The sequence below is a fragment of the Oreochromis aureus genome, linkage group 12 (assembly GCF_013358895.1).
Source record: "Oreochromis aureus strain Israel breed Guangdong linkage group 12, ZZ_aureus, whole genome shotgun sequence".
In the NCBI taxonomy this organism is placed as follows: Eukaryota; Metazoa; Chordata; class Actinopteri; order Cichliformes; family Cichlidae; genus Oreochromis; species Oreochromis aureus.
The window spans coordinates 18,103,159-18,114,877 of record NC_052953.1 but is presented as its reverse complement, the minus strand read 5'-3'; the positions used below and the strand labels follow the sequence as shown (position 1 = coordinate 18,114,877).

At 41.7% G+C, this 11,719-nt stretch overlaps 1 protein-coding gene across 3 annotated transcripts in view; it reads left to right on the top strand.

The window, feature by feature from the left end:
• Positions 1 to 107: 107 nt before the first annotated feature.
• The window catches only part of LOC116311870 (netrin receptor UNC5C), a 196,888-nt gene continuing 185,276 nt past the window's right edge, over positions 108 to 11,719 (top strand). The window contains exon 1 of one of the 3 annotated variants that reach the window (XM_039620757.1): positions 108 to 492. In XM_039620757.1, the coding sequence (XP_039476691.1) occupies positions 375 to 492 (118 nt within the window). In that variant the 5' untranslated portion in view covers positions 108 to 374. The remainder of the gene's footprint in view (positions 493 to 11,719) is intronic. The other 2 variants (XM_031729085.2, XM_039620756.1) reach the window with 2 other exon arrangements.

The following is an 11,719-nucleotide window of genomic DNA, read 5'->3' as shown; positions in this document are numbered from 1 at the left end:
AGCAAAGTAGAGAAGAGAGGGAGAAACAGAGTCTCGCATGGTAGCCAGAGGGCGGTGGCATTTCTCTCTGCGTAAACAGAGACGGTGGAGAAGGAGAGAACGCACGGAGAGAGCTTAGTGGCAAGGCAGCAGTGCCGCTGACACGAGTGAAGGGAGCCCGTGGCTGTTTCCACCTCTTCTATCACAGCTCGCCCTGCGCCTTTTGAGACGGACTTAGACATCGGGACTAGAAGTTACACACCAACCGCTTTGGTCTTGGACACGTTTGATTAGCCAGCAGATCCTGTTGTGGAGGACGTGTTGGGGGGGTTCTCGTTTCATCCACCGTGGACGGAGGAGTTTTGTGTGTTTATGTGTATTACGCGTTGCCTGTAATGGGTAAAAGTGGACAGAGAAGTGGAATAGTACTCGGGGGCTCCAGCCTGGTGAGAATGAGCGCCACGCCGAGGATCCTGATTGTCCTGGTGCTAATACACGCAGGAGTCGCTCAAGGTAAGGCGTGAGAGCGCGTCTTCTGTCAAGCGCTTTAATTACACCTTGCACGTTTGAAAGTGATGGGCCTTCTCCTTCACTGCCGAGGTGCGTTTAAGTGGTATGGGCGGCATGCCAATTAGTACACCCAGAGAAGTATCCCCTCACCAAGGAGATATACTTTTTTGTTGCCATATTTCCATTTAAATTGACTTGGAGCAGAAGACTAGGTTAGTATATGGTCAGCATCTTAATGTGTAAACTGTGTATGCGCATTTTCTTGGCCGCCTGAAGTGTGCTGAAAAACAGCTAAACTCACAGCCCACTTTTTTTCTTCCCAGGGAAATACGACTAATAGGCTAATTAATCTGGGAAGACCGAAAACGATAGCCTGCTGTTTAGAAAAATGAATTAAAAATGAGACTTAATACACAGAGAAACGTGCACTTGACCCACTATTGAAAACCAGATAAATAGGAATATAATTGCAAAACTCAGGAGGAGCATCGTGGGACCTCGCGGGCAATCGGAACAGAGTATTGCGGGGATTTTCTGCCAGCTCTGTTTCACTTCTGAGCGGGCAAATGAACTCTGCGCAGATGCAGTTATATTAATGCGAAAGCACCGTGAAGGGCAGGCAGGGCTGGAGAATCTCTGATTGGGCGACTAGTGCATTAATTGCGCAGTACTTCGTTAACATTAACGAAGGTCCGTTGCTCCGATTGAAAGACCGATCAGAAGTCACGAACACTGCGCCGCCAGAAGGTTAAAGGCAAGGCAATTACACTCTTACGGATCTCATAACGCAATCGGAAGCTGGCATGAAGGAATGGGCTGAAAGTGAGGACTGTAATGCCAGCAGATCGTCAGCCCAGCAGGATTAACCAGAATCCAAAGATAGCGCAAACAAATGATGTAAAGATGTTTCGGTGCTGAGTATTAGAGGCGTTACTTACTATACGCCCCAAGTGAAGCATAACACGGATATTAAAGTGATATTTCTGAAGAGTGACAAGCAGCCACCCACTATGGCCGGTGTTTGTGGGGAATGTCGCGGGGCATAGACTGCAATCAGCCCAACTTTTAACCGGATGTTCTCCTGTATATATGTGTGTGTGTATATATATATATATATATATATATATATATATATATATATATATATATATATATATATATATATATATATATATATATCTTGAGCCATGTGGGATTCGTGAAAATACTGAAACCAGACGCATCTTTCCAGCTTTCACACTCTTACTGACCTTCCCAGGGAGAACTTGTGCCCTTTTAATGTTCCTCCAAAAGAATTAATGCCTAGCCCCGCTGCTGTTTTACGACACTGCTTTATTCACCACCACCTTTTTAAAAGCTGACCTTCTTAAAGCCACTCTTGCTTGATGTTTGTCTTCTATTTAGCTGATCCTGTAGTTTCTTATAAAGACTTGACGCGAAGCTTCACTCTCTGCCATAAAACTAATAATTCCACTTGAAAAACTCTTAAAAGATCCCCTAGAGTAACTGTCATATGCTACACAAGGATGTAGTGCATAAATTAGTATTGACATTACAGATTAGCCTCAGGTTTTTGTGCCGAATCTGGGTAGTAATTGGACATGATGTTGCTGCCACCTTTCTCTCATTGCCCTGGGGAACAGCATTTCAGTAACTGCCGCTAACATTCATTATAACCGTTCTCCATTGGTTTACTGTTAAATCGATACATTGCAATTTAGGGGACACGATTTGAGCAGGGTTTCACCAACCTTTGATAAATTGCACATCGGTACCAATACGCGGCTCAATTTAACTTTCATAGTAAAATCTGATAATTGGAAACTTGATGCGTTTTAAGGGAGCTCGTATATTTTCACAGTCCTGAAAAGTGTCGCTTTTCGCGCGTTCTGCTCTCATTTAAAAAAATGCTTTAGAATTATCTGCTTCTCCTCTTCCGCATCAATTTGGCTTAGCTGTTATGTGTGTGTTTTTTTCTTTCACTGTTCACAAACAACTTGGCTCGTGTCTCTGAAGTTGTTTCCTTGTGTGAGAGGAGTCAGTCCATTAGCTGTTCTACTGAATGGGGTAAAAACACACAAACACAACCTAACTGAAGGGAGGGGGGGTCTTTGTGTACCTAGTTGATCCTCTCTGTGGATCAGTGGGAGTGGGAGAGAACCTCCTTCAAATCCCAAACACCGTTCCGGTGTGCATGGAACAGCAAAATACATCGAGTTGTTCTAACCAGATTATTCTGCCGTTCATTGCTGCTCATGCATCATTGATTGTCTTAGGGCCAGCTGTTGGCCTTTAGTTTTTACTCCACAGTGGAATATGTGGTTTTTGGCAAGTTCAATAGCAGAGTTTGTTTTTGAGGTCATGACTAATGATGTTCAGGATGATGGTGTTTGTGGGAATGATGCTGGCGCTGCTTTGGATTCAAATCTGATCGTAATGAATCACAAGGTTTCTCAAATAGAGGGAAGTTGTGTTTTCTTTTTTTTAAATCCATTTTGAGTACACTTATTTCACACAAAGGGTTCAAGCCAAGTCGTTTTACTTCACATTTAGTTCTCCCCCAAGCTTTTAATTATGAACCTTTCATTTATTTATTCATTCATTTTTTAGCTCTCAGTCATTTAATCTGGCCTGCAGACGTGTCTCTCCTAGCTTTGCAGCGCTGTAGAAAGTGTATTGGGCTGTGGAGAAGTCTCTCATACACAAAGGCGCTTGTGCACACACTGACATGTGCACATACAGTACAATCAGAGGAGAGTGTTAGTTGAAATCCTCTCATGCCAGCTTGAGTGCAAGTAGTTGTGCCTTTTAAAGCCATTAGCTAAGCCTCCTTACATTTGATCTGGAATGAATGGATGTCAAGATTGCTGCACAAAGTCTCAGAAGTCCACCTTTTTTAAAAATCATGATGACTTAGGTGCCATGTAGCTAGGTTCTACAATTCAACTTTTGGTGCTGGCGTAAAACATTTCTGCTTTATGTGACTTTGCAGTCTCACTCATGTCATATTGCAGAGTTTGGTTGCTAGGTGCTGGTTGTAGATGTTCACATTTTTGTGGCAGCTTGTTGTGCTACAGCTTACACGTTTCTTTAAACTGAACATTCAGATCTATTTCAGGATGCTTTCTCACTTTGTTTAAAGCTGTGCTCTATAGCTACAGAGCGCTGTTGGCGTGTAGTTGCATATGTATGTGAATGCGTTGGTATAGAACTGTAAAGTTGGGCTTACACGACTCCTGTGAGCTGTGTGCATTCATAAACTTGGCAGGTTGGGGACGGTCTCAGAGAACTCCTGTGGAGTGTGTGTGTTTGCGCGTTTGTGTGAACTTGGCACTGTCATAGAGTTCCGAGCTCATGTGGCGTTTCATTGCATGTGTGTGTGCACATTCGGCATTATAATATTGCCAGGGCTCCCATGCTGTCAACCATTATGCTATGTCCCTGTCCTATGGTGTAGTGCCGCCATCCAGGGTTCGGTGCTTGTAGGGGGACAGCTGGGAATTATTGGAACTAAATAGGCCGCTTTGATTGGCTGTTCTGCTCAAGCCAGCGCTGTGCAATTGGTTGAGCAGATTCTGTGTGGTAAATATGATGGTGTTTCTGCATCAGAGGGTGAGAGAGAGATGGAGGGAGATAAAGTGAGAAAGCGAAAGGATGAATGGATGAGGAAGGGAGATCTCTCTGGGTGGTTTGTACTAGCTTTGATCACTCCACTAGGACTTGACAAGCTGACTGACTGTCACACATACTGCCATATGCACACACACACACACACACACACACACACATACAGAAAGATATTTTTTCAGTCAGACAGTGCTCCATTCTGTTTGCTTTCTGTGTGCGTTGTGTGTGTGTGAGCATACTCTATGTGCATGGTTTGTGTGCACGGACAGGCGTTCACGGGAGTGTGTGAAAGGAAGTCTTTGACTGTGTCTGGGGTTGTTTTGTATCGAAGACCCTCCTGCTGCTAGCAGTAGCCTAGTGATGGCAGATTTCCCTTGCCCTCTCTGCCTTTCTCTTAAAAAGAAAAAAAAAATCTTATCCTTGCTTACTCATCCGTGTGTTTCATAGACTCTCTCTTTAAGTGTGACCAGTGATGAGACATTTTTTTTTATTTTATTTTTTTACCACCCACTTTTTCTCTATCTCTATCCTTTCAGTCAGTGTCTTCTGTTAGTTGCTGAATGGGTTTTACTGACCTTTTTTTTCCTGCTTGCCTGTGGCCTTGGCTGCTCATCTATTCACTGAGTACATTTTATGTTGGACTGTGAAAATGCCGTCCACCTTCAGTACATCAACACATAGCAATTACAGCTCAACCTATTTCAAGAATCAAGAGCCCGAACTCGAGTTGTTTGTGTAGCAGCGGAGAACTTTGCAGGCGTGTTTTTCTTTGAGGAAAGAAGACAAGAAATCCGCCTTTCTGAAGAAGTGCGGTTTTCAAAAGGCTGTGTCGACAAACTGCGTCACGCCAGACACCACTTGCACCATTTAGTATCTTACTCTCCGCAGGGGAAAACCCAGGATGGAACATAAGAATGCATCCCTGTGTGTGTGCATTTGTGTCTGTGTGTGTGTGTGCGTGTTTACTAGCGAGAGAGAGAGAGAGAGAGAGAGCATGAGCTAGAGAAAAGACGAAAAAGAGAAAGTGAAATATTCTGAAACCGATTCCCAGCGTCTCCCGCTGTTAGGCCTAATTCCTTCTAGAGTTTCATGTAAGGATCTGGAATTATGAATTTTTCATGGTCTGAGAAACCTAAGGCCTCATTTGGTGCTCTCATTTCCAGGCTTTTTGTTTTTGTTAGCTGCGTCTCTGCCCGTGTGCGTGTCTCTGTGTGTAGGGTGGTTGCACTGAGAAAACGCCGTTTGTTCTCAATCAATGGCCTACTATATAGTTCCCGTTGGTCCCATGGAATCCTGGACTCTGGAAAATGATAACACTGTTTGACTGTTTTTTTATCTTTAAAATTTGTTAATTATGCTCCACCAGCAAGGGGAAAAAATGCATTTAGGAACGGTATGAAAATTAGCTGCAAATGGGCAGATTGGGTTGAGTTGTAAAAAACAACAAAAAAAAGTGAATGACCTTTGGTAGAGAAACATCCTACAGAATTTGTTTTTTAAGGCTAAAAAAAGGTCATTTGTGATTAAGTTGCTGCTTATGAAACTCTGCATTTCTGATCCCAGTAGTAAACAGTCGGACTTGGTGAATCCGTGCCACTCAGTGCCGGGCCACAGATTTTTGTGCTGTTGTCCATGTCTCGGCTCTTCCCTCTTGTCATATGTCCCCATTTCTCCTATTCTCTGTCCTGTTTTTCTTCTTTCCCATCTGCTACCTCTGACATGCTGTTTGCCTTGTAAATCTTTGTCATTTTTTATTATTTTCTTCCCCTGCTGCTGCTGTCTCTCACCACTCAGCGTCTTTCTCTACTTAGATTTACGCCGTTTAATTAGAGTGTAGCCAAAACAGTGGACATATTGTTGTGCTTCCGAACGGGGCCCACAAGCAGCAGGACATTTTGTATTTTTTGTGTGTGTGTGTGGTCACAGAAACTCATCAGTCTGCCAGAGAGAGGGAGAGAGTTTGCCTACACATTGACACACACACAGACACACAAACGCCTGCTCCTACGGGTCCAGTACAGATAAATAGAATTGAAAGGAAGGAAAGAGACAGGTAGAGAAATGGAGCTCCACACTATGCCAGCTGCTCTTCATTGAAATCTCACCCTGAATCTCTTTGTTTTAAGGCCTTGCCTGTGTCTGTAGCCAGCAGCCGAGGCTTTTCATGGTCTATATATTCTTTTTATTTGATACTGTAAAACCTCCAGTAAATAGCGCGGGTTGGTTTATTTGCTTCAGAAACAACACGCAGCAAGCTTCAGTTATTGGAGACAAGCGATTATAGGAGACACCTTTGTTTCATCTTCCTGTGGGGGGGCTGGACCCAACAACTTCTGCTACTTCGGCTTAATCCCTCGCCCCCTCCCGTGTCTGTCTTTGACACTTTGTTTGGATTCATGCCAAAGCTGCAGTCTGCTCCGTCTCCAGATTTTATTTTATTTTTTTGCTCTTGGTGCACATGTTAAAGACAGGCTGCAAATTTAAAATGTGTGTATCTTATTATTATTTTTAACAATATCACAGATGTTTGCAGTGCTTAAACTTTTGTGTGGCTGCATTACACAAGTGTCACTCCTTCAAACACGCGAATATGAGGCGAGACACTTCCACATATGTGTTGCTCTCTTTTGGAAGAACAGTTTCTCGAGGGCAGACACACGACCAGCAGATGGGTGTTGGGTGTTTTGGCCGAGTGGCGTGTTTGTGTGTTGGAGCAAGAGTGTCTTATTTGTGTTGCCATGAATATGTAATTAAGCTGCCATTGAGAAAAGACGACGTGCCGCGACAGGGGGTCCACGAGGCTGGGTCCCGGGTCCTTTTTGTCTCCGCTGAAAGCTTGTTATGAGCTTTGTCCTATACTGAGAGCGTGAGAGTGAGGGAGGAGAGAAGAAAGGAGAAACATAGGAAAACACAGGGAAATGGAGACACGATGAAAGAGAGTGTGTTGGATTAGAGAAGGGAAGTGAAGGAACAGCATAAGAAGGTGTTCTCTTTATTTCTCTTTTTTTGAGAATTTGACATTCATGCTCCTTTTTGACGGGAAACAAAGCTACACTGTAAAAGCCCATTCAACTCTTGGTCGAGAGCGGAGAGCGAGATGGGGGGAGGAGAACAGGGAGGAGGAGGGAGCGAGCGAGCAGGCAGAGTAGCGTTTGGAAGCTGCCTGAAGGATTAGTCTCTCTCGTCTTCGTATCTTTCGCCACTACATTCTCTCTTCTCCCCTTTTGTTGCTCTCCTTCGCCCTGTCTTCTGAAAGTTTTCCTCTCTCCCTTGCTTCCTCAGTCCACCAACCCCCCCTCCCCAACAGTAACTCTTTTCTTTTCCCCACTCTCCCTCTTTCTTTGCCAAAACTGCCTGGTAATCTAGTGGTCCATCTAAAGGAATATCCAAAAAACCTGAAACCATAATTACTATAATCGCCACTGCAAATTTTTACCTCCTAGGCTTACGTTTGCATTTTGCACATGTCTGTGTACACAAACAATTGTGTCTTTCTTGAAAGAGTACATTGTAAGTCTGTAGGATGCAGTTAAAAAAAAAGAAAAAGGGGGATTTGGTGTGTGTTGTAAAAACCCCAAAAAACACCACTTTTGGTCGGCTATTGCTCGCTGTAGACATGATGTAATTCACTGTGCTGTTCCCTTTGTAGGCTTATGAAAAACAAATACATAACACACATGCGCAGATAATAATGTGCAGAAACAACAGCAGCTTATTCTGGTAGCATTTATTGCGGTAGGTAGAAACTTGTACACGCACAAATATACTCTGTACAATAGACACCCATATGGTACTGCAAGGCCATTGACTCATTTTGGCTCCACACCAATGTAATAACAGACCTGGTATATTTTACTCTGCGGGTGACAAGATTACGTGTAAGCAGTTTACTTTGATTCATTTGAACACAGCATTCTAAGTGGCTAATGAATATGGGCAGTACTTCGCTGACAAGGCACGTTTTCTGTGTCCAGCGAGTGTGTTTGTGTGCGCGTGCAGATGAAATATCACATTGTTATATTCCAGAATTATCCATGCACACAGCGGTTTTTTTTCCCCACCAACACCTCCCCCAGAGGAACACAGGTAGGAAGGTACTTGTAGGTGGAGAGTGGAGACAAAGGAGAGAGAATAATGACTTTACACTGTGGGGAAAAAAAGAAAGTCTTGCTTTGTGAAATCTTTTGTTCTTCAGGGAAAAGAGTGATCATAGAAGAGTGAGACGGGCTAGGGATAAAGATGATAGAAGGGATCACCTTTCTGACAGTTCTCGGACAGAGACGTAATTTGATTAAACAAAACACTAAAAGTTGAAGGTGACTCTATTGCAATGGTGCTATGAAGTTTGCGTTACTTGGCTTGTTTTGAGGTTATGACTGGAGCGGCAGCTGCCACTTGGGGCTGTAGCCAATGTGGAAATAAAGTCCAGTGCCAAAATATACTCGAATGAAACATTCAAGTCTGACAACAGATATCCTAGAAGGTTAGAACGGCGCGCTGCACTTTAGCTGTTTTAAAGTAACACAAAGAAAGACCTTATGTCTCATATGAATAGTTTGGAAAGCCTAAAACACAGCCGAGGCCGTTAAAGATTAAGAAAAATAGCCTCATTTGATCTATGGTGTCTTAGGTCATTTGTATTTAATCAAAGATGAATTCAGTTGACTTTTTTGTTTGTTTTTTTATAGGTAAATTTGTGGAGTTGTGAAAATTATTTAATAAAGGATAAAAGCTTTGATGTCTTTCATGTGACTGTTGATTGACAGCTGTCAGTGGCATCTCCTCATGGCTCCTAGACTAACCACATCTTGGATTTGGAGCTTCTGAATTGGAGGCATGTATTCGTGCAGTGTTTAAAGAGTTAATGTTTTCACTTGATTATACAAGACTACCAGTTACCATGTAGTTAAAGTACCCTATTGTTTCTAGTGAGCTAATGTTTGATTTGGTCTGAGGAAGATGGGAGTCTGAAAAGCAACAACCCTTACTTGTTCCTGGCTCCAAACAGAAAAGGCAGCACTGATCTGTATCAAAATTAGCTGCAGTTTAGACCAGTGAGTGATTCATTAGCTTTATGTGCAGGCTAAAGATATCAGAAATTAAGATGTAACCTACTCAGGTAGTCTAAAGAAAATCTAGAACAAGAAAACTAGAGCAAATATCAAGCACCTCCTCAGATAATGAGGAAAAATGTAACTGGAAGTTATGCTAAAGTAAGGCAACACTTCAAAGGACATAAGTGGGTGGTTTACAGTGCTGGTCCAAAATATTCCATCTGTGTGTGCCTTTTATTCCTCAATGTTAAAACTGAACAGCTATCAATCAAATAAAATTCAGTCACCCTGCAACAGTAAGTATAGTTTTTTGTTAACCAGTCTGCAATGGAACCAGCAAAGGACACACAGGTACAGGTGTGCTATTCAAAAAGTTTTGTTTTTTTTTACTTGGATGAGAATAGATGAAAAAGATATCATAAATTAAAACCCAACAAAAAAAAGCTACTTTAAGAAACAGGTGGGGCTGTGAAGGAAGGCATTCAAACACAACACTACTCAAAAATACTTCTGAGAAATCACGACTCTAGCTTAGCAAACTCACCTTTCCGAATGAAGGGTAGGCCTTTAAAAATGTTGACTTTATCAAAGTTATTTCTGTTTATTTTTTCACTTTTCCTTATCGCACCAATAGCCTTTATGCTTAAAAAGCTTAAAAAAAAGATTCAAGGGTCAGCCGTTCGCTGCCAGCCATTGAGTCAGCAGCTGGCTGAGATAATCAGATATTACTTTTTAGGAAAGGCTCTTTCCAAAGAGGCTTAAAATTAAGTGGGGTGCTGATGAGGTCAATGGGTGACGGCTTTAGTTGTTTTGAATGACTGAGAGATTAAAGATGGTCTCTCGTACAGTGTCTCAGCAACCTCAGTTGGTTTTTATTGTGGGTGCTTCACATTGTGACTCAGCAGTGCAGCTATAAAAGTAAAGACCTACTGACTTGCTTTTTGCTGTTGTTTATAGCACATTTCAGCAATGCTTTGTTTTCATTGATTTCTTCCCACACAGGCTTTGAGTGTATGTGTTCATGCATGTGTGTATGTGTCATAACGTGATGCTTGTCGGCTTTTTTTTTTTAAACTCTCAGGCTTGCTGGGGTCCATTACAAGATTTAGTGATTTTTATTAACAACACAACAATCCTCTCCTCGGGTTGACCTTAAAATGTCTCATTCTCTGAATTTTATGCGCACACCCTGTGCTTAATATCGTATGCACTTTACTTGGTGGCATTCCATAATTTTATCCTCAAGTATTTCTGTAGTTATATGATACAATTTCTGAAAAATACCTATAAGAAACACATTGTGCTGTCACTTACTGTCTTGAAATTTCAGTTCTAAGATGAGGAGACAAAACTGGCAACTCAAAGTGATGATATAACACAATTAAAATATTAATATTTAACTCATTTTGACAGGTTTTTTTTGGAGATACTGCACTGTATATTTCTGAAACTAGACAACATTTAAATTGTCAGTGTTTTATTGTTTTAGTCAAAGATTCAATGTTTTGTTTTTTTTAATTGTCACTTTAGATGCTTAAAAATGATATGTTAATGATAACATATGTTTTAATTAAAGGTGGGAAACATTTGGTCATGAAACAGTGCAGTGTCGCATCATTATCTGATCTGCGTCAAGTAGGATGAACACTGGGGCTCTCTGCCGTCATCTGACAGCTGATGTAATCTAGATGTAATTGTACACGGTCGCAGCCACCTACGCATGCTTTAGTTGAGAAAAGCTAAAATAGTTCTGCATGGAAAAAAGTCAAAAACAAATTGAACATCAGTCAATTATTTCAGTATTAAATAACACTGAAGGGAGGGTGGGGGTGTTACAGGACAACTTTAACCTTGTTCTGATTGGAGTGTTTTCTCAAAGCATGTAGATTGCTGCCTTTCTATAGTAAATAACTCAGTCTGAACTCTAGTTCCACAGAACTACTTTAAACCACAAACCTATGTAAAAATTTAATGAAAAAAAGTTTGTGGATTTAATGAATGACTACTGATTAATCATAAAAGGATCCAACAGCCATGATAAAGGTTTCCATTAAAATTAAAAGTATTGTTTTGAGCTGCACATCTTTTCAGTAGGCTCTTGATTTTATAATTGCTATCTTTTTTCCTTTTTAACCACTTACCAGCTTCAGTTCTTTGCTTTTATATTTGGACATTTTGGGTCAAGGAGCTGTTTATTTTTCGTGCGTGGCAGATTGTTACTGTGGCTTTAGAGTCTTCATGAAGTTTGGGGGGGCCCACACGGTCTTTGTTTCATTCTGAGCTTGCAACAAAGGCGCAGATTAGCTCTCTTTTCACAGTGATAGTAGAATGGACTCTTTGGAGAACTGACTCGTATGAGCAGAAGCCACGATTTTATGAAGACTATTAAAAGGCCACAATGTGAGACAGGTGTTTCAAATCAAAGACTGCAATCCAACAAATTTGATTTGAGATAGTCCCATCCAGTCACCTCAGGCATATTTCTGCTTTTTCTTTTTTCTCTGCTCTTTTTATTTTTCGGTTGCCATCATCATCTCCTCCCCGAGGCA